Source organism: Danio rerio, chromosome 4 (genome assembly GCF_052040795.2).
Source record: "Danio rerio strain M-AB ecotype USA chromosome 4, GRCz13ab, whole genome shotgun sequence".
Taxonomy (NCBI): Eukaryota; Metazoa; Chordata; class Actinopteri; order Cypriniformes; family Danionidae; genus Danio; species Danio rerio.
In genome coordinates, this window is record NC_141024.2 from 68,143,380 (window position 1) to 68,165,031 (window position 21,652).

Here is a 21,652-nt window from a genome sequence, read left to right on the forward strand (position 1 = left end):
GCACAACACAAAGCTAAAAGAAATCAGATTCTACGCAAGTTTGCGACACCGCGAGGGGAGGTAAACACTGAGTTGAATTCAAACTTCTAGCCTCACACCGCTCTGCAGAAAGAATGTTTTCGGTGAACATCAGTACTCAACAGAAGCCTGATTTGACAATTGTCGTAAAAGCCAGATGTTGTTTCCACCCAGTTTCGAACTGGGGACCTTTCGCGTGTAAGGCGAACGTGATAACCACTACACTATGGAAACCTTCAGAAGTACAACTAGCAGATAACCCTTTTTGATTGGATGCCTGTTGACGATCATTGCTGGTGTGGAAGTGGATGCTATTATTTTCTCGCCAAAAGAAGAGCACTGTTTCTGCTCGGTTTCAAACCGAGGACCTTTCGCGTGTTAGGCGAACGTGATGACCACTATACTACAGAAACCCCACAAGTGCTTTCACCAGCGAAGTTAGGCCTGCAAGGATAAAACAAGGTGTACGCGTTTGTCAATCAAGCGGACAAAGCCAACTCAGCGTGACAAGCTCCCTGCAGGTATTAGGGCCAATTTACAATCCGGGCCCAAGACAGCTGTACAGGTCCGAGCGAAATGTCCCCTTTCGTCACATTTGAAGCACCTGAATTCTGGGCGTTCCTTCATCACATGGTCTGAGCTCATGCGTAGTCGACAGGTTTTTACCTGATTGGTGTGCATGACTCTAAAGTGCTGTGCCCCTTCAGCCGTCTCGATTTTGCTACTGTATGGTAGGGAGACCGTCTCTTCTGGAAATCCGTTTTTTACAAACCTTGTTCCATCTTCTATGCTTGTGCCTGGATACAGTCTTCTTTTAGTTTTAGACATGGGGAAAACTCCCCATCCCTCTAGCTTGCTTAAAATTTCTTCATCAGCTAGGTAAACAGGCAGATGCTTGAACGAAACAACATAGTCTCTGTTTTGTAACCTCCGTACTTCAGATTTCACTCCTTTTATTGTCAATCCATTGTCTATTAAAATTTCGGTGTCATCTTCAGTCTCCATTGTTACTTCATACTCCCTTGTTTGTTTGGGTCTCACCGCCAGAATTCTTCCTTCTCCAATCAGCTCCGCGACTGCTTTGATTATATCAAACCTTCTTGCATCTTTTACATTTTCTACTTCTACAGTTACTGTTGCTTCCTTTGTGCACACTCTTCTTTGTATCTCTTGCTTATCCTTACCTTTTTCACCTCTTCGTCGGCCGGGCTCTTCATTTTATTTATCTCTTTGTCTGCTGTCAAGTCCATTTTTTTTATCTCTTCGTCTATTATCCAGCCCATTTTCTTTATCCTTTCGTGCAAGTCCCTCCATTTCCGTGTCGTTGCCGGGTAATCTGTCCATGATTAAAAATAAAAAACACAACATAACCACCCTTCAGTCAGCAAAATGCTGCTGTTAGGTGGTTTTTAAAGACAAAAATAAAACAAACAAACAAACCACTCAAGGTCAATAAACAAAAAGGTAGACAAGCAAAATGGGGAGAGCCTTTCTCTCCTCACTGCTGCCAACTCACTTCCTGTTTGCTCTATAGCGCCCTCAGGGTGGTGTGGTCGTAAGCAATGACAGCTGTCAAGTGTTGGCTATTGAAACTAGGCGCAGCCCCAGGAGCCGAGCACAGCTTAGCTGCCTGCTGCGCCAATGAGGTGGACAGCCGGAGCTGGGCAAGCTGTGAAACACCAGATTCCATGTCACGGTACTGCGGTGTGGCTCCCAGGAGACAGCTCCTGCCAAACTTGCATGTCAGGGTGGCCGAGCGGTCTAAGGCGCTGCGTTCAGGTCGCAGTCTCTCCTGGAGGCGTGGGTTCGAATCCCACTTCTGACAAACCGAGCCTGTGGCGATGCGCTTCTGGCTGAAGTCTGTAACTCCCTGCCACCATGGCCGAGTGATACAGTACAAACTGACAAAGCGCCGCATCGCACGGGCTTTAATGCAAGTGCACCGAAAGGGGATCAAAGGAATTGTCCTGGTATGGTGTGGATTTTTAAGGTTTGCAGGGCATTTTTTCGTCAAATCCTCGTACAACGTCAAGTCATGACATTTGACAGATCCACGACCTTGTATCGTGCATCATCCAGTGAGCAGAGCCAATTGAGAATGCGCGTAAAAGCAAATCTGAATTTTTCCGCTCAGTTTCTAACAGGAGACCCTCCGCTTGTAAAGCCATCGTGATAACCACAGGAGCCTCCGGTTAGGGTGAGAGCACTGTCTTGTGGTGCCATCGCAGAGAGACTGAAAGTCACTTTCCACAATGTTTTCATTCAATGTTCTACGCTGGTGGAATCACTTTGCCATTCCCACTCGTATTACGGATACACTGGTCTCCTTCAAACGACAGCTAACACCCATCTCTTCAGAGTACACCCGAACCCCGGTGAATATCCCTCTCTCTAAAGAAAACGACACTCTTACTCCAGCACTAAATTCTCTGAGCACAAACAAATTACTTGGAATATATAGCCCTTTTTCGTATGCATTGCCTCGTCTTGTTGAATCGCTAAATACCTCCACTATTGTATGTCGCTTTGAACAAAAGTGTCCACTAATTGTATGCTTCGGCCCAGTTTCGAACAGGAGACCTTTAGCGTGTAATGCAAACATGATAAACACTACACTACGGAAACCAATAGGCCAGTGGTGCTTCAAGTATTTATAGTCTTTTTTTATAGAGCTGTCTTGTACGGTCCGCATCGTGGAGGGCCAGCAAACGCACTGGCCACCTGCTCATGCACAACACAAAGCTAAAAGAAATCAGATTCTACGCAAGTTTGCGACACCGCGAGGGGAGGTAAACACTGAGTTGAATTCAAACTTCTAGCCTCACAACGCTCTGCGGAAAGAATGTTTTCGGTGAACATCAGTACTCAACAGAAGCCTGATTTGACAATTGTCGTAAAAGCCAGAGGTTGTTTCCACCCAGTTTCGAACTGGGGACCTTTCGCGTGTAAGGCGAACGTGATAACCACTACACTATGGAAACCTTCAGAAGTACAACTAGCAGATAACCCTTTTTGATTGGATGCCTGTTGACGATCATTGCTGGTGCGGCAGTGGATGCTATTATTTTCTCGCCAAAAGAAGAGCACTGTTTCTGCTCGGTTTCGAACCGAGGACCTTTCGCGTGTTAGACGAACGTGATGACCACTACACTACAGAAACCCCACAAGTGCTTTCACCAGCGAAGTTAGGCCTGCAAGGATAAAACAAGGTGTACGCGTTTGTCAATCAAGCGGACAAAGCCAACTCAGCGTGACAAGCTCCCTGCAGGTATTAGGGCCAATTTACAATCCGGGCCCAACACAGCTGTACAGGTCCGAGCGAAATGTCCCCTTTCGTCACATTTGAAGCACCTGAATTCTGGGCGTTCCTTCATCACATGGTCTGAGCTCATGCGTAGTCGACAGGTTTTTACCTGATTGGTGTGCATGACTCTAAAGTGCTGTGCCCCTTCAGCCGTCTCGATTTTGCTACTGTATGGTAGGGAGACCGTCTCTTCTGGAAATCCGTTTTTTACAAACCTTGTTCCATCTTCTATGCTTGTGCCTGGATACAGTCTTCTTTTAGTTTTAGACATGGGGAAAACTCCCCATCCCTCTAGCTTGCTTAAAATTTCTTCATCAGCTAGGTAAACAGGCAGATGCTTGAACGAAACAACATAGTCTCTGTTTTGTAACCTCCGTACTTCAGATTTCACTCCTTTAATTGTCAATCCATTGTCTATTAAAATTTCGGTGTCATCTTCAGTCTCCATTGTTACTTCATACTCCCTTGTTTGTTTGGGTCTCACCGCCAGCATTCTTCCTTCTCCAATCAGCTCCGTGACTGCTTTGGTTATATCAAATCTTCTTGCATCTTTTACATTTTCTACTTCTACAGTTACTGTTGCTTCCTTTGTGCATACTCTTCTTTGTACCTCTTGCTTATCCTTACCTTTCTCACCTCTTCGTTGGCCGGGCTCTTCATTTTATTTATCTCTTTGTCTGTTGTCAAGTCCATTTTCTTTACCTCTCCGTCTATTATCCAGCCCATTTTCTTTATCCTTTCTTGCAAGTCCCTCCATCTCCATGTCGTTGCCGGGGAATCTGTCCATGATTAAAAATAAAACACACTACATAACCACCCTTCAGTCAGCAAAATGCTGCTGTTAGGTGGTTTTTAAAGACAAAAAGAAAACAAACAAACAAAAACACTCAAGGTCAATAAACAAAAAGGTAGACAAACAAAATGGGGAGAGCCTTTCTCTCCTTACTGCTGCCAACTCACTTCCTGTTTGCTCTATAGCCCCCTCAGGGTGGTGTGGCCGTAAGCAATGACAGCTGTCAAGTGTTGGCTATTGAAACTAGGCGCAGCCCCAGGAGGCGAGCACAGATTAGCTGCCTGCAGCGCCAATGAGCTGGACAGCCGGAGCTGGGCAAGCTGTGAAGCACCAGATTCCATGTCACAGTACTGCGGTGTGGCTCCCAGGAGACAGCTCCTGCCAAGCTTGCATGTCAGGATGGCCGAGCGGTCTAAGGCGCTGCGTTCAGGTCGCAGTCTCCACTGGAGGCGTGGGTTCGAATCCCACTTCTGACAAACCGAGCCTGCGGCAGTGCGCTCAGGCTGAATTCTTTAACTCTCTGCCCCCATGTCCGAATGATACAGTAACACTGACAAAGTGCTGCATCACGCGGGCTTTAATGCAAGTGCACTGAAAGGGGATCAAAAGAATTGTCCTGGGATGGTGTTGCTTTTTAAGGTTTGCAGGGCATTTTTTTCGTCAAATCCTCGTACAACGTCAAGTCATGACATTTGACAGATCCATGCCCTTGTATCGTGGATCATCCAGTGAGCAGAGAGCCAATTGAGAATGTGCATAAAAGCAAATCTGAATGTTTCCGCCCAGTTGCTAACAGGAGACCCTCCGCTTGTAAAGCCATCGTGATAACCACAGGAGCCTCCGGTTAGGGTGAGAGCACTGTCTTGTGGTGCCAGCGCAGAGAGACGGAAAGTCACTTTCCACAATGTTTTCATTCAATGTTCTACGCTGGTGGAATCACCTTCCCATTCCCACTCGGATTACGGATACACCGGTGTCCTTCAAACGACAGCTAACACCCATCTCTTCAGAGTACACCCGAACCCCGGTGAATATCCCTCTCTCTAAAGAAAACGAAACTCCTACTCCAGCACTAAATTCTCTGAGCACAAACAAATTACTTGGAATAAATAGCCCTTTTTCGTATGCATTGCCTCGTCTTGTTGAATACCTCCACTATTGTATGTCGCCCAGTTTCGAACAGGAGACCTTTAGCGTGTAATGCAAACATGATAAACACTACACTACGGAAACCAATAGGCCAGTGCTGCTTCAAGTATTTATAGTTTTTTTTTATAGAGCTGTCTTGTACGGTCTGCACCGTGAAGGGCCAGCAAACGCACTGGCCACCTGCTCATGCACAACACAAAGCTAAAAGAAATCAGATTCTACGCAAGTTTGCGACACCGCGAGGGGCGGTAAACACTGAGCTGAATTCAAACTTCTAGCCTCACACCGCTCTGCAGAAAGAATGTTTTCAGTGAACGTCAGTACTCAACAGAAGCCTGATTTGACAATTGTCATAAAAGCCAGAGGTTGTTTTCGCCCAGTTTCGAACTGGGGACCTTTCGCGTGTGAGGCGAACGTGTTAACCACTACACTACGGAAACCTTCAGGCAAATCGAGCTGATAACCCTTTTTGATTGGGTGCCTGTCGACGATCATTGCTGGTGCAGCAGTGGACGCTATTATTTTCTCGCCAAAAGAAGAGCTCTGTTTCTGCTCGGTTTCGAACCGAGGACCTTTCGCGTGTTAGGCGAACGTGATGACCACTACACTACAGAAACCCCACAAGTGCTTTCACCAGCGAAGTTAGGCCTGCAAGGATAAAACAAGGCGTACGCGTTGGTCAATCGAGTGGACAAAGCCAACTCGGCGTGACAAGCTCCCTGCAGGTATTAGGGCCAATTTACAATCCGGGCCCGACACAGCTGTACAGGTCCTTGCGAAATGTCCCCTTTCATCACATTTGAAGCACCTGAATTCTGGGCGTTCCTTCATCACATTTTCTGAGCTCATGCATAGTCGACAGGTTTTTACCTGATTGGTGTGCATGACTCTAAAGTGCTGTGGCCCTTCTGCCGTCTTGATCACATGTTTTTGGATTTGTCAGGGAAACCAGAGCACCCAGAGGAAACCCACACGAACATGGGGAGAACATGCAAACTCCACACAGAAAAACGAACTGACCCAGCTTAGGCTCGAACTAGTGACCTTCTTGCTGTGAGGCGAACATGCTACCCACTGCACCACCATGCAGCCACCATACACATTTTTTCCTAAAATGTATATATATTTTAAGTCTTAGCTCTGCAATTTAACTATTTTTGTGGCAAATATTTTTTCATTATCTTTCAAACAGTGGGCTGAAAAAAAAACTAATTTTAGAATAACAATTAAATTGCCGGCAATGTGGTGGCGCTGAGGGTAGAACGTTCGCCTCACAGTAAGAAATTTGTTGGTTCGAGCCTCAGCTAGGTCAGGTGGCATTTCTGTGTGGAGTTTGCATGTTCTCCCTGTGTTTGTGTGGGTGTCCTCTGGGTGCTCTGGTTTCCTCCACAAATCCAAAGACATTTGGTACAGGTAAATTGAGTAGGCTCAAATATATATATGTGTGTGTGTTTGGATGTTTCCCAGTGATGCATTGCAGCTGGAAGGGCATCTGTTGTGTAAAACATGGATGGTGCTGGATAAGCTCTTGGGTTATTCCATTGTAGCAACTCCAGACTAATAAAGGGACTAAGCTGAAAAGAAAATTAATGAATTTAGTCGGAATTTAAAGGTTTTTGCATCTGATTTCAATATTATTATTTTTTTGGAATTATAAGCTAAGCTTATTGTGCTGTAGGTTTTTGGTTCTACATTTTACCAACAGTAAACCGGAGCATTATTGAACAAAGAAACAATTCATTGATACAACCTTTATGCAAAAATCTCCAAAAATGAGGTCTCTACACTTTTGAGCGAACTCTGTTCATTTTCCTGGTGTGAAGCTGATTCTGTTAAATTGCTCCCTGTTAGCAAAGTACAGCTCTGCAATTGCAGCGAGCTGGGCCACTGCATTTTGAGAGACACCTTCTCTCTGGAACGCTCTGGTCATGGTTGCTCCACGTCTTGTCAGCTTTAAAAGCCTTTTGTAGCATGTATGACATCACAAACATTATTAGCTGAAAAACTATTTAAAACAATTAATACCTTCATGACCAAATAATTACAATGCAACCACCTATCGTAAGCCTAATGAGCACGTAAAATTATATAAGTATCAAATGCACATTTGTTTGTGTGTGTGTGTGTGTGTGTGTGTGTGAGTGAAAGACAGCATGTAGTAGTGTGTGTAAGAGAGAGAGCCAGTACATGTTTATGAGAAAGCATGTAGAAGTGTGTGTGTGAGAGGGAGGGCTTATCTTTGTGAATGAGAGCATGTACATGTGTCTGTGAGATGTCGATGTGTTTGTGTTGGCAACATTGTATCATTTACAGTCATGCTAAAAAAGTATTTCTGAATTGAATTGAGATAGAATGTAAGTGTGTGTGAGAGAGCATGTACAAGAGTGAGTGTGTTAGTGAGAGTGTGTACAAGTGTGTGTGTGTGTGAGTGAGACTAGTTAGTTAGTGTTGTGCTGAAATTTGATATGTCCTGAAAACTTGTCAGACCAAACAGTTATTTACTTTTTGGTTTTATTTATTTAATAAATGTATATGGTATTTAAGCAAAGTTTTAGGGGAACTGGATATAATTATAAAGAATAATATTTTTTTTTACATAATATAATAATTTTTATTTTTTAATTTTATTTTAAATAATAATAGGCCTACACACACACACACACACACACACACAGTCTAAAAATTGAATATTAAGCATGTAATATACACCCAGTCTAAAGCATGAAGTTTCCAGAAGCACTCAAACTGCTCAAGGCTGGGCTAATGCTGAGGTTTCATCTTTGGGTAGAGACTCAATAATATCCATCTGCACAGTGTGACGTTACATTCGACCGGCGTGCCCGTGTGTGTGGCTTTTTTTCTGTGTTAGTGGGCGAGGCCGCAGGTTTCAAATCTCCCGGGTTTGCGCACGCAACTACTTGTGTTTCGTAGATACGTCATCACAAAACACCTAATGACCCATTTGAAGCACTATGAGTCGACTCTTTTATAGATGAATCAACAGTTTTAAACACTGTACACTTACAGATTTAAACATTAGCTGCATATTTCACTTCACGTAGAGCTGTGTTACACTACATGGAAGGGCATTTTCAAAAACCCATAATATGGGCTCTTTAACAAACTAAATACACTATTTAAATAAAATGCGCAATAAAATAGAAATCAACAAGTAAAATCGAAGAAACTGTAGAACTATTATGGTTATAAACTATATAAATACATACACATGTGAAGGTCCATCTATTAGTCCCATGACGGAACTAACAGCAAGGGTGAAGGTTAAATGCGTGTAAACCTTTTAGCACATGTGAAAAGAAATATTTTTGTTTGTTATAATTTATTTTAATTTGTTTCTAGCTCTGAATTTTAATCTGACTCCAATTTATAATAGTTTTAGATTTAGTTTCATCTAATTCAAGCTAATTACCTTATAGGTTGTGATTAGGTCTAATTTAGATTTATTAGCCTAATAAATCCTTATATTCAATTAATGTTTCATCGTTTACTCAAAGTCGCTTAGAGTCAGTATGCTGGCCAGTTTCATCTGCTCACGGACATATCATCGCCAGTTCTGATTCTTAGCAGATAAGCTAATTTCCTTTAAGTAATAATAGGCCGCCCCATGCTTGCACATACTTAAAGAAAGTTTGATTTAGCCCCTAGATTATATCATACCCCTAGATTATATCATCAGTGATTGTCAGAAATCAACAGGTTTCTAATGCTGTGCCCATGCTCCATCCATTGCGCCTGAATGGATGACTAATCCTGGTTGTAGGCTGCGGAAACATCAGCCTAAACAATCTACTAGATTTAAATGATTTCAGGAGATATTAGAGTTAAACAAGAATTTTAAATTTATTTGTCAGGCAAATATTTTCCATTGCAATTCACATAATTAAACAAAATAAGCCAATCAAGATTGTACAACATCAACTACTCAAAGATACATTGAAGAGTTAAAGAGGAATACCTGACCATGTAGAAACACATTGCAGCATATAAGTCCTGATGCAGAGCTCTGAGACTCACAACCTGCAAAGGGGTATCCTGTCTACTGGATCCCACGGACACTTCTGCACCCTTTGCCTAAATACTCAAATCATTATAAATTTAATACAATAAAAGATTCACTAAGACTCTTGCCTGGTCATGAGTTTATGCAAAAACCATTTTGCCTGGAGTGAAGCATCTTTCCAAAGTCAAAACCCAAATTAACTGATATAAAGGAGATTGTAAAATATTACAGTGAAATTAAGACCACTTTACCAATCACACTGAGACATTTAAAATCACACCAAACATGAATATAAAGCCACAGATACACCATATTAAGAATTTAAACATTCTGTGTGGAATGTGAGTGAGCTGCTCTGGTGGAGAAGGTAAAGTCCAGGGCAAAGAGGGGGGCTCAGGATGCACGATCGAGACAACCTGAACAACTGCTTTTCTAGCTGATCTTCTTCTCACATTAGAAAGTTTTATGTTTTAGCCCCTGACCATTCTCATGCTCTTGTCTCATGTGGAGTTCCATAAAAGTTTGCAGATTTTAATATTATGGAGAGATTTAGCCATCCTTACAATATTATGTGCATATCTAATCTTAAACTGTAGTTCCACTGTACACTGCAACGAGAACCTCAGTCAATAATATTTATGTAAAACTGAATTTTTGTTGCATCATATGATCATATTTTAAACTTTTCATAAAATCATCAAACAATGTGTACCTAAAAAGCATTTTCTAAGAAATAAAAAAAAGTTCTGTCCTATTGTCACTAAGTTATTGTTACTTTTTTCTACTGGATATGTGGTTTATATCTAGTATATATATATATATATATATATATATATATATATATATATATATATATATATATATATATATATATATATATATATATATATATATATATGATTTGTCTATTTGCTGGCTTGCTATCAGAAAACAAACACTAAGCTAGGCAATAAATTAATTAAATTCTACAATTACAAGTGATTTGTAATTTGTTCATTTATACTCCATTTTTTGTTTAATAATGTTTTTCTATGCAGACTTTATGTGTTGGTCTAATATTTGTATAAAGAAAGTTTGCATTTGCATTTACTCATTTAGCAGCTTTTATCCTGCGACAACAACTAATGACAAAAGAAGAAACAGACTCAGCCTACCAAAGGTTCAGAGCTTGTGTTTTTAAATGCTTACAAACCTTAAGCCAAGTCCAACAAGTAAAGCCACACAATGTTGTTTTAAAGCTTATTTAATTTTAATTTTGTAAAAAATGGACTGTTCTATTCTCAAGTCAAGTTGTTAAGCTCATTAGGCCCTGTGGCTTTTGTTTTTTATTTATAATATCTTTCACTTAAATTGCTGTTTCATAAAAACATCTACTGGGAAGAGTTGCCATATTTCATATAAAGATTTTATGGCACAAACGTGTTATTTAATTTAAAGCTTACTTGTTTTTATTTATTAAAAAGCCTAGCTTGATGTACACTATTTTGTTTTTCTTTTGCTTATTTTATTGTTGTGATTTATAAAGTAATCTGATTTGTTATGAAAGCTTTTCTGGTAAAATAATAATAATAATAAAACAATAAACAACAATTAAACAGTGTTTAAGTGTGTAATACTGGCAGCATCATATGTTAGAAAACTATTCACAAAGACTATTTGATTTATTAAATAACTCATCTCTTGTGCTTTCTTTCATGTTATGTGACAAAATAAATGAATGACTCGGATTAACTAAAAGATTCATTAATTCGCTCATGTGCACGATGTGAAGCTGCTTTGACATGATCTACATTGTTAAAGCGCTATACAAATAAAGCTGAATTGAATTGAATAGTGCGAGACAAGATCAGTTAATTTTTCAAGTCCTCTATCGAGTTGTTCGTTCACCACATGAAAGACTACAGCCAAACATATGCATTTATATGCCAATCATATGCATTTAGAGCCAGAAAAAGAATTGATCTGTTCACCTCTCGAGTCCTCGGGTTTGAGTTATTCTGTCACGTGATGAACGAACGACTCAAGAACCAGAAGACTCGAAAGGTGAACTAATTATCATGGCTCCTATCGGCTCAGACTGTGTACATTGGTTAAGATTATATGTGACTGTCATTGTAACGTGAACGCACCACTGACATTAAAAGACATGAAGAGGTGAGCTGAGCAAACAGACAACAATGCCTATAGACAAAAGAGCAGGTAAACATTGAATTGTTATTTTCTTCTTCTTATAACCTATTTATGACTCATTTGTCGTGTGATGAACCGTCTGGGCTAGTTGTAGATGTGTTTGGAAGCAATTCGTAACATTTTAATAATATTTTGGCAAATTGAACCAAATGAACGAAATGACTCGAAAAAATATTTGTTCATCTCGATCAGTAAATAAAATGATACGAACTTCCCATCACTATTGAGTATGCGAAATTCTGTTGTACGCCACTGCAAAAAGGGGCGGGATTAAACAAGATGATTAGACATGAATGGTTTCTCTCCAGTGTGGCTCATGATGTGTTGATTAAGGTGTGATGATTGACTGAAACTCTTCCCACACTGAGTGCATGTGAATGGTTTCTCTCCACTGTGGATCCTAATGTGTCGATTAAGGTTTGATGAAAAGTTAAAACACTTCCCACACTGAGTGCATGTGAATGGTTTCTCTCCAGTGTGGATCCTCATGTGTTGATGAAGGCGTGATGAGCAGGTAAAACTCTTCCCACACTGAGTGCATGTGAATGGTTTCTCTCCAGTGTGGATTGTCATGTGTTGATAAAGGGTTGATGAGAAGTTAAAACTCTTCCCACACTGAACACATGTGAATGGTTTCTCTCCAGTGTGGTTCCTCATGTGTTTATAAAGGTTTGATGAGCGGTTAAAACTTTTTCCACACTGAGTGCATGTGAATGGTTTCTCTCCAGTGTGAATCCTCATATGTTGATAAAGAACTGATGAGCGGTTAAAACTTTTCCCACACTGAGTGCATGTGAATGGTTTCTCTCCAGTGTGGATCATCATGTGTTGATTAAGGTGTGATGATAGGCTGAAACTCTTCCCACACTGAGTGCATGTGAATGGTTTTTCTCCAGTGTGGATCCTCATGTGTAGAGTAAGGGATGATGACTTCCTGAAACTCTTCCCACACTGAGTGCATGTGAATGGTTTCTCTCCAGTGTGGATCATCATGTGGTCATTAAGGTTTGATGATTGGCTGAAATTCTTCCCACACTGAGTGCATGTAAACGGTTTCTCTCCAGTGTGTATTTTCATGTGAATCTTAAGATTGTCTTTTCTTCCAAAACTCTTTCCACACTGAGTGCAGATGAAACGGTTCTTGTCTCTCCTTTTCAAAATACCATCAGTCTGTAAATAGGTTTTTTCCTCAATTTTGACATGATGTTCCTCCTCTTTACTGCCCTCATTCACTTCAATTAAGTCTAAAATAAATAAATAAAACAGTTTTCATTAAGTCTTAAAAACTCTCATCAAAAGCTGAAAAGTGAGAAGACACAGGAAACATTGGCTACACATTTTGATGCAAATTGATAAAATGTAAAAATAAATTGTTTAAATGTAAAATAAATCAGATCATATTGTGTTTGGTCCATTAACGTGTACACATTTATACAAAGTCTTGGATTTCATTACAGAGGTCTTAATTTATTTATTTATTTTACCTTTCTAAGATTAAGTTCATACATTGATTGTTTTAAAACATCTATTTCATAATACTTTAATATGAGGAATAAAACACTGCTTATTGTCAAAACTCATTCCTAGGAACTTTACCTTTTTCACAACTTGTATAGTTTCTCTATCTAAAAAAGCTCCTGATCTAAATGCATAGATCTTAGAAAAACAAAAATGCATGCAGTTTTTGACTTAGAAAAATTAAAACCATTTAAAACTGACCAGTCATATATTTTGTTTATACATATTTAAATTTGTCTCTTGATTGTATACATATTTTTCCTTTATAACAAATACATAAATCATCTACATATAAACTACGAAATATATTATACCCATTAACATTTACAATATTATTAATTTTAATACTAAATAGTGTTACTGATAGTATACTTTCTTGGGGCACTCCTGATTCTCATATATGCTATATATGCTCATATATTCAGATAATATAGTTTTCATACGCACACGAAAAACTCTCTTGAATAAAATAAATTTGCAATAAAATTAGGCAAATTTCCTCAAACACCCATCTCGTGTAAATCTTTTAAAATACCATACCTCCTGGTAGTGTCAAAGGCCTTTTCCGGATTTAAAAAAAAAAAAAAACTGCTTGCATGTGTTCTTTTTTTTAATAAAACCATCTCGTACAAAAGATTCTAATCGTATAAGATGGCAAAGAGTACTTTTCCCTCTTCTAAACCCACACTGATATTAATTAATCTTCTGTTTTTTTTTAAATCCACACCAATCGATCATTAATCATTTGTTCCATTGTTTTGCAAAGGCAACTGGTAAGTGCTGTTGGACGATAATTATTTAAATGATCTTTTCCTGGTTTAGGTATTGGTATAATAATAGCTTCTTTCTAAAAGGCTGCACTGTAAAAAATTGCTGTTAAAAAACGGTCAGATTCTACGGTAAAATAATGTTTTTTCACTAAAACAGTAAAATTCTGTTAAAAACAGTGCTTTCTGGGTAACATTTTTGTTTTCGAGAAAGTAACCAACTGCAGAAAACTGTGAGCTAACAGAGTTCAGATTCGATGTTTTGAAGTCTGTGTTTGAAATCACACTTTGTGTCCTTGTTCACTATTTCATACACTAGTTAACTAATATAGTTCACCTGACAGAGTTAATGAACACTAATGAGTGAATTCAGACACTGATGAACACCTGCTGTTAATAATCACAAGTACTGAAGGAAAGAGAAACAAGAAACACAAACAACACTTGAGTTACAACATTAAATAAAATAAAATAAAATAAAACAGCTTCAGTCTCAGCAGAGGATCATTAAACAACTCCACAAACAACAGCAGACACACACTTATTACTGACTGATTTGACTTCCATACTATTCTCATTGAGATCCAACAGAAATTAAGGTGTTTTTTGTGTCACCGTAATGGAGTGAGGGGCTGATTTAGTTGGGCTCTTCACCCTTGGTCTCATTTAATAAGACTTTCCAACTGCTGTAATACAGAGTATACAAAACGTTTATACTACAGCAATAAAGTTGGGAAGTCATTAAATAGAGAAATCTATTTGTCTGAAATTAGTTCTGATAAATGTTTTGTTATAAATCTGGAAGAAGGGCATCATGCAATAGATTTTATGCTTAGTTGCAGGTATTAATTTAATTAATGAGAAGTGGAAACAGAAAAGATACCTCCATAATTACTTAGCAGTTAAGAAATAACATACAAAAACAGTTCAGTTATGACAAATACACACTCAGACCTCATGAATCTGACCTTGTATCTCAACAATGGTAACAATTCAAATGTTTCATGCTGCAATGCATGCTGGTAGTGGCACGGTACAAATATCCCAGCATGCATTGCGGTATAAATAAATGTTGTATAATGGTCTAACAGTTTTCTTTATTTGTGTTTGATTCTGCTGTTGTTTATGTTTAGACTTTCAGTTGCCTGTTTGTGAGTTAAACTGTTAATTTTGTTAAATTTTGTTAAATTTGTTGTCACCATTATTGAGGTTCATATGCTGATTATTGATGTCTCTTTGAGTGCGAGTTACACCATAGAGCAGTGTTATTGTCCAAGATATTCTTAAAAACTTCCAGAAATCATTGCCATATATAGACATATAATGTAAAACAATAGATTTAACATTGAATAGGAGCAGTACATTTTATTATACTAAATGAGAACAGACTCTGCCATTTAATAGCAACATGAACATCACCAGATCTTATTTAGGTTTTTGGCTGGCTTGCCACAACAAAGGAGCTTTTTAAACAAAGTTCTTAACAATTGCAGCAGCCAAGATATATAAATGATAAAAATGACAGGGCTAAGAGCCCAACTAAAGCAAACTCTGTTCTCCATGATGGTGACGTAAAACTTTCACTTTTTCTCAAGAAGAACTTTAGTAAATGTTATACAAAAATACATGTATTAAGTAATAAGTGTAGCTGGTGATGATGTTTGTAGAGTTTTTTAATCATCCGCTAATCATTTAAATGATTTAATCAGTTGTTGTTCTTCAGGTTATTTCATTATAAAGCTGTGACTAAAGTTTTGTATGTTCTGTTCTTGTTTTTTCCCTTCAGTATTTCTTCATTTGTTCATTGTTAATCCTCAATTATCATTTAATTAGTCATTTAATTAATGAATTTACTTCAGCTTTGCTACATGTTTCTTGAACACTCAGTAGTGTGGACACTTCAGTTAAAACTGAAGTATATGCTCTGGGGTTTAAAGGGTTAAAGGTGTGAGAGGTAAAAACACAGTGTAAAAATGTATTTTAACAGTAATATACTGTTAATTTACACTACAGAAGTAGACTGTAAAAAAACAGTATATTGCTGGCAACCACAGCTGCCAGTAGATTACTGTTAAATCAAGGAAAAACAGTATTTTACTGTAAAACCTGAAGCTAATTTCTTCTGTCTGTCACCGTTGTGGAGGAGAGTAGAGCCAGTGTATGAGTTAAAGATGAACAATGACCTGCTGATGTTATTCTGCATGTTTCTCTATTTAAAGATAGCGGCTGTTTAGTTGCTGATGCAGTCAGAATCTCTCTGGTGATTCCAGATTTACATGTATGTGTGCTGTTGTGAAAAATAAGACATTAGAGTTAAACCGAACTTTTCTAATTAACTAAAATAAGTTATCATTATAAGTATGCTTCTAAGCATATATAGCACATTACTTCATAAACTCATTCAGCAGTTGACCAAGTTGAGGCAGTTGCTTTCAGTGAGCAAAATGAGTTCCCTTGAGTATTGTGTAAATCAATGTAGTCCATGTATTTTTACAGCAACATACTGTAAAATAACAGTACATTGCTGGCAACTGCAGCTGCCAGTATTTTACTGTTTTTTAACGGGACAATTTTTAACAGTGTGGTATTTCTCCTAATTTGCAGATATTATTAACCCGACAAGATGCAGAAATGCCATCTAAAAAGATGACCTGCTGTTTGTCCAGTCAGGGTCATTGACAACATAAATATACAAATTACAATGTTAACCTGGGGCTTGTGATTGTGAAACGTCTATTAATGAACATCAGGTATAGCATGAGCAGTGTGAAACGAGATTACAGATAACACAGGATTCTGTTTATCCAGTGTTAGAATGACGCAGAGTTAATAATTTCAAGCGTTAAAAGCTCTACAAACACTCAGCCTCAGCTCTCAGAATAAACAGAGCACAATGACAAACAGTGACATACATAAATTGTCAATCATATCATAGCAGTGACCTGATCCCATATGGTATTGTTTTAAAACTTACAATTATTGGAGAAATGACCAAGAATAATAAACAATAGAAAACAGTAAAACTCAAGGGCGAACTGGCCATAGGGAGACATAGGGACATTTCCCCTTGGTCTGACAGTCATCTGACCTGCTGCCATCGTGATTCTGGCCCGCTCCGCCCCCACTTATCATAAACATTGCGCTTAACTCCCCATACTTAATTTAGTAATAGGAAATTAATCCTTAACAAAGTATGAAAGTATAATTATTAAGCAAATTATAAATGTGGTTGTAAGTCAGGAATACAGCATATGTAGCTGCAGTTATAAACTGTTTAATAACACTTATTAATTTAGAGTTAATGCTAAACAGATAATGCTAAACAAATAATGAATTCAGTATTTGCTAATGCATAATAAATGGTTTATAGTGTGTAGTTATTGTAAAGTGTTACCAAATTATCTTTTGTCTTAGACCTTTAGACCTGTCCTACCTCCCTGACACTTTTATCCCTCCTTTCTGCTTTATAGCCATGCTTAGTGAAAGTAACACCATCGTTAAATACATACTCTTTACATAAACTATGCAAAACTCGCTGTGTGCCGACACTTCTGCACAAAAGCCTGTTAATACGGTTTCATGGCGCATGAGCGACGCTTAACTTTTTGGCGTGAATGCAAACAACCGGGATTCACACAGGAGCATGTGTGAGTTGCTGGTTTTCTGTACGCATGCATCAGTTTGCTTTCACAAGCGATGTTTCAGTTGCACATTGAGAATAACAAACTCGCACGAGCAAAAAATGCCAAATGTAAATGGCCCCTAATGTCTTTATTTTGAGATTGCCACTATTAATGAATACATTTGCATAAAGTAACTGTATCTAAATGCTTTCACTAGGGGACATTTTTTTTTGCCGCCCCCAGGAAAATCCCACCCTGGGCGATCGCCCACATTACCCATGCCTAAATCCACCACTGGTATTGCTAAACGTTCTTGTTCCACTATTATTTGTTTGTTTTGTCTCACGTCGTCCCATCACATGATATAGTTCAGAATACTGTACAATGTTTTATAATGATTATTTATTTTAGTGTCAATTTCATTCAGCGTGTTTAAAATTGGGGCATCCACGTTTTCTGACATACCTTAAACCAGGGTCTCTGCAGGTTTCACTAAGTTAAAATTAAGACTTTTATGACCATTATGAATGAAATTTTAGACTCATAAAAGACTAAAGAATTTTTCAAATGGCCCAGATTTTGTATTTGTCCTATCAAAAAAAATATTATAATAAAAAAATATTATATTATTATTTTGGATATTTCTTAGTAAAAGATTTTAAATGTGTAAAAAAGCAAGCTCTACTTGTATCCACACACGTTTTTTCCAAAATAAACTTTCTTTAAAATAAAAAATAAAAAAAATTTACAAATGTTTTAAAAACTATAACAAATTAAATCTATGCACAACAATCTGTCCAGGTCGATGTCCTCAGCAGTAAATACATGGAGCACGTTTAAACAAATCATATTGTAAGGAAAATACTTAATCCATTATGATAAATAGACTTAAAATGACCTTTTTGAATAAAAAAAGTTTAAAGTTTTATTGAGATGGATTGTTGGTGATTGTATAGGTTTTGGCCAGAATGGTTAACACAATATGAACAAAGGAAAATGAACACTTGTTTAAAAAAGATTTAAGACCTACAACACAATTTTAGTAAATTTAAGACTTTTAAGGCCTAAAAATTTGATTTTGGAATTTAAGACATATTAAGACTCCGTGGAAACCCTGTTTAAACACAATAGCCCTGGTAATTAGTTATTATGATAATGATGTAATTCTAATTCAGATACTATCTGTGAGAACTAGTAACAACTAGAAACAAGTTTAATCCCATGAGGTTAATTAAAAAAGGGGAATTGGGATCAATGGGACATATGCAAGTGGAAAGTACTAAGCTAACACTATCACTGCAACACTGTGAGAATACTGAAGGTCAAATATCGTCAGCTCAGTTAAACGCTTTTAATTTATGGTTTTTGTTTATTTTATATAGTGCCAGTGTTCAAGGAAGCTTTACAAACAGTAGTAGAACAAGAAAAAGCAATAACCTTAAGAAGGAAGAGAAAATGGGAGACTAATAATACATAAAATAATGACATAAGACACGAGAACAAGTGACGAAAGAAACTCATTCCTGTCTTTCAATGAGTGCTTATGTGCATTTAGGAGAACTAGGCAGCACACTCAGGGCTGCAAGATGGATTTAATTTAGTATTCTTATTATTAAAATATATCTGAATGACGATCAAATGACTGAGTTGGTGTTTGAGAATGAAAACCAACCTGTTTGTTCCTGCAGATCTTCCTGTTTGACTGTGAATGTTTCTTCAATCTTCACATCTTCACTCTCCTCTTTAATAAACGCCATCTTTATAACAGTGTGGAGATCAGTCGCTTCAGCAGGTGTTTTTCTCTGCGTTTGGACACTTTATCCTGTTTAAAATGAACAAAACAATAAAAAAATGTCCTGTTTAAAATAAATAAAACACTGAACAAAAACAAGATAATTTCAACACTTGCTTCAACAGTTTCTTTATATGAGTCATTAACAAACAGAAATTATGTAAGTCTGAGCAAGCAACAAAAGCCACAAATCAGCCGATGTAAACTAGAACTCTAGAAATTTTATTGATGTATACTTGGAATAGAGTGACATCATGCTATATAATAAATTAAACCTTCACTAAAACACTTATCACACACTTTACTGTTGCTTTATTCAATCTTTTTTTAGGTATGTTCTTAATTGTTTAGTTTGTTTGATTTATCTTATTGTCTGCACAGCAACGTTGTAGCACTTATTTGCACAAGACAAGAATTTCCTCTCGGGACAAATAAAGTTTATCCTATCTTATTCAAACAATAGACCTTACAGTGAGTAAAATAGTAGTTCTTTGTATAAAGGTTTAAAATAATATTGTCAACAGCAGGTACATCTAACATTAAGTGAACACACTGAAATTTTAATCAGTTGGTTTACATCTGTGTACAAGCTTTAAAACAAACCTTTCTCCAGTTGAATCACAGTGTGGGAGCGGCACAGCCTTATGACGTCACACCACCATGCCACAATAAAAGTCTTTTTTTGTTTAGCTTTTTCCCCCTACTCACTCTTAATTATGAGTCATGACTTATCGATACATTTCTCCCTCATTTTCCACTTTATAATTTATCTGCTTTTTGTTTTGTATTTGTAATGAATGGGGACACATCAAATTTTTATATAAATTTATATACGTAATAGGTTGAAACTTATTTGGGCTACAGTCCATTTGTCAGGATAAAATCAATATTTATAACCAAACCAAACAAACAAACACATAACTAAATAGTTGTAAAAAAGCTTTTAAAAATGACTGAAAAACTTAATACACTGTTGAACAATGCATGCACATGTTTAGATTTTACATTTTATAATGTTAGCATTCAGATATTATTTGAGTGTAAATTCAGAATGTGCAACTCACCTTTCCAGTCTTCAATGAAGAAGTGGGATGAGAAATGGCCTCAGTCGGTTTTTCTTTGTATGTTGTTGTTGGTAATAATCTCAATGTAGGAACCAACAATCGTAGTTTGTCCTCCAAAGTTGTTCTCTTATAGCTAAATAAGCCAATGAAGTTTCTGTTAAGAACGCAGAATATATAGATACAACCCTGCTGACCTACTTGATCTGGCATGTGATTGGTTAATACTCAATTGGCCCCCATTAATGCTGGTATAAAGATGCAAATGAGCAGTGGAGAACAGTGAAGACTCAAAACACATTACTGATACTGATGGGAAGTTTAGCAGCTATACGAACCATAGCTTTAAAGAGAAATAAAGATGTATTGGGAAATAAGTTGACTTTTGATGGAAGCTTTTTTATTTTGGCTGCTGCATTTTATAGTTAAATGGGTGGTCAACTACAATATCATATTTTAAACTTTAGTTGATGGGTAATTTAGCTGTGTGAACATAAACAACATCTCTGAATGTAAAAAGTTCAAAGTTCAATGCAAAGTGAGACCTTAAACAGCCGAAATACAGAACTTGATTTTAACTTGCACTGGGAAAAAATGTTTTAGAAAAAGCCACAATAAAAAAAGCAAACAGCAGTTTACACCGAGGGAAAAAAAGTTTTCATTATTAAAAATAAAATTATATTATAATGAATTGAAATCATATATTGTATGTAAACCCTTTTTATTGTATGTAAAAATAAAACCCTTTACGTTGACAGCTACAGTATGCATTTGGGTCAGTTTTAATGCATTAAATGAAGGCTATTTAAAGCTGGACCGACCGACGCAATAAACATGTATGTCGCGTTTGTTTAATTTATTATGCACGTGAAAACTTATTCTAAACCAAATTTGTTGCCGGATTCTTTTTATGGGAACGAGAGATAAAGTGCTTATGAAGTGCTTTGTCGGCCTCTGGTGGTTAACTGATGCAGAGCCGACGTCTGGGTCTGGGAGACACATTACTGTGGAGGATGAGAGGTTCAGTTGCTTTACAAACCAGTTTTTACAGAGAAATAATGTTGTATTGGGAAAATAAGTTGACTTTAGCCATCTTCATTTGTTTTGTTGCTGTTGTTTTATAGGACTATTAATTGAAGCTTTTTTTTTATTGTGGCTGCTGCATTTTGTAGTTAATGTTGATACAGGTATGTTGAGGTATTTTGATTTGAAACACATTTTAATTTTTTTTTCCCAAGCCTGGTTAAAAGGTAATGCAAGAGTTATGTGTTGTTTTTGTAGAAGTTTCTCAGAGTTGCTTGGCTGAAGTCTTTGTGTAAAGATGCAAATGAGCATTGAAAACTCAATCCACTTTATGTTTATAAATTGTAACTATCAAAATGTAACTTGTTTCTGTGCCAATTTTGTTTTATTTCC

The 21,652-nt window shown here is 37.4% G+C and overlaps 2 protein-coding genes and 4 non-coding genes across 12 annotated transcripts in view; 1 reads left to right on the forward strand and 5 right to left on the reverse strand.

Annotated features, from left to right (window-relative positions):
- The window catches only part of LOC147845236 (uncharacterized), a 934,973-nt gene that overhangs the window by 445,252 nt on the left and 468,069 nt on the right, over positions 1 to 21,652 (reverse strand). The gene's annotated exons all lie outside the window — the stretch shown is intronic.
- Positions 180 to 252, reverse strand: trnav-uac (transfer RNA valine (anticodon UAC)). The gene has a single exon. It is a non-coding gene; the product is annotated as a tRNA-Val (tRNA).
- Positions 2,927 to 2,999, reverse strand: trnav-uac (transfer RNA valine (anticodon UAC)). Its single transcript has one exon. It is a non-coding gene; the product is annotated as a tRNA-Val (tRNA).
- trnal-cag (transfer RNA leucine (anticodon CAG)) lies at positions 4,509 to 4,591 on the forward strand. Its single transcript has one exon. It is a non-coding gene; the product is annotated as a tRNA-Leu (tRNA).
- On the reverse strand, positions 5,809 to 5,881 carry trnav-aac (transfer RNA valine (anticodon AAC)). Its single transcript has one exon. It is a non-coding gene; the product is annotated as a tRNA-Val (tRNA).
- LOC148682360 (uncharacterized) lies at positions 9,101 to 20,386 on the reverse strand. The gene is made up of 4 exons (XM_088650628.1): positions 20,240 to 20,386; positions 19,056 to 19,205; positions 10,170 to 12,719; positions 9,101 to 10,091 (listed from the first exon to the last, which is right to left on the reverse strand). The coding sequence occupies exons 2-3, from the start codon at positions 19,138 to 19,140 to the stop codon at positions 11,746 to 11,748; spliced, it is 1,059 nt and encodes a 352-aa protein (XP_088506754.1). The 5' UTR covers positions 19,141 to 19,205; positions 20,240 to 20,386; the 3' UTR covers positions 9,101 to 10,091; positions 10,170 to 11,745.

Excerpts from the sequence above, each read along its gene's own strand:
- LOC148682360 (XM_088650628.1), bottom strand. The coding sequence starts at position 19,140 with ATGGCGTTTATTAAAGAGGAGAGTGAAGATGTGAAGATTGAAGAAACA. Across the intron at positions 12,720-19,055 it reads AGATCTGCAGGAACAAACAG|ACTTAATTGAAGTGAATGAG; the intron begins GTTGGTTTTCAT and ends TATTTATTTTAG.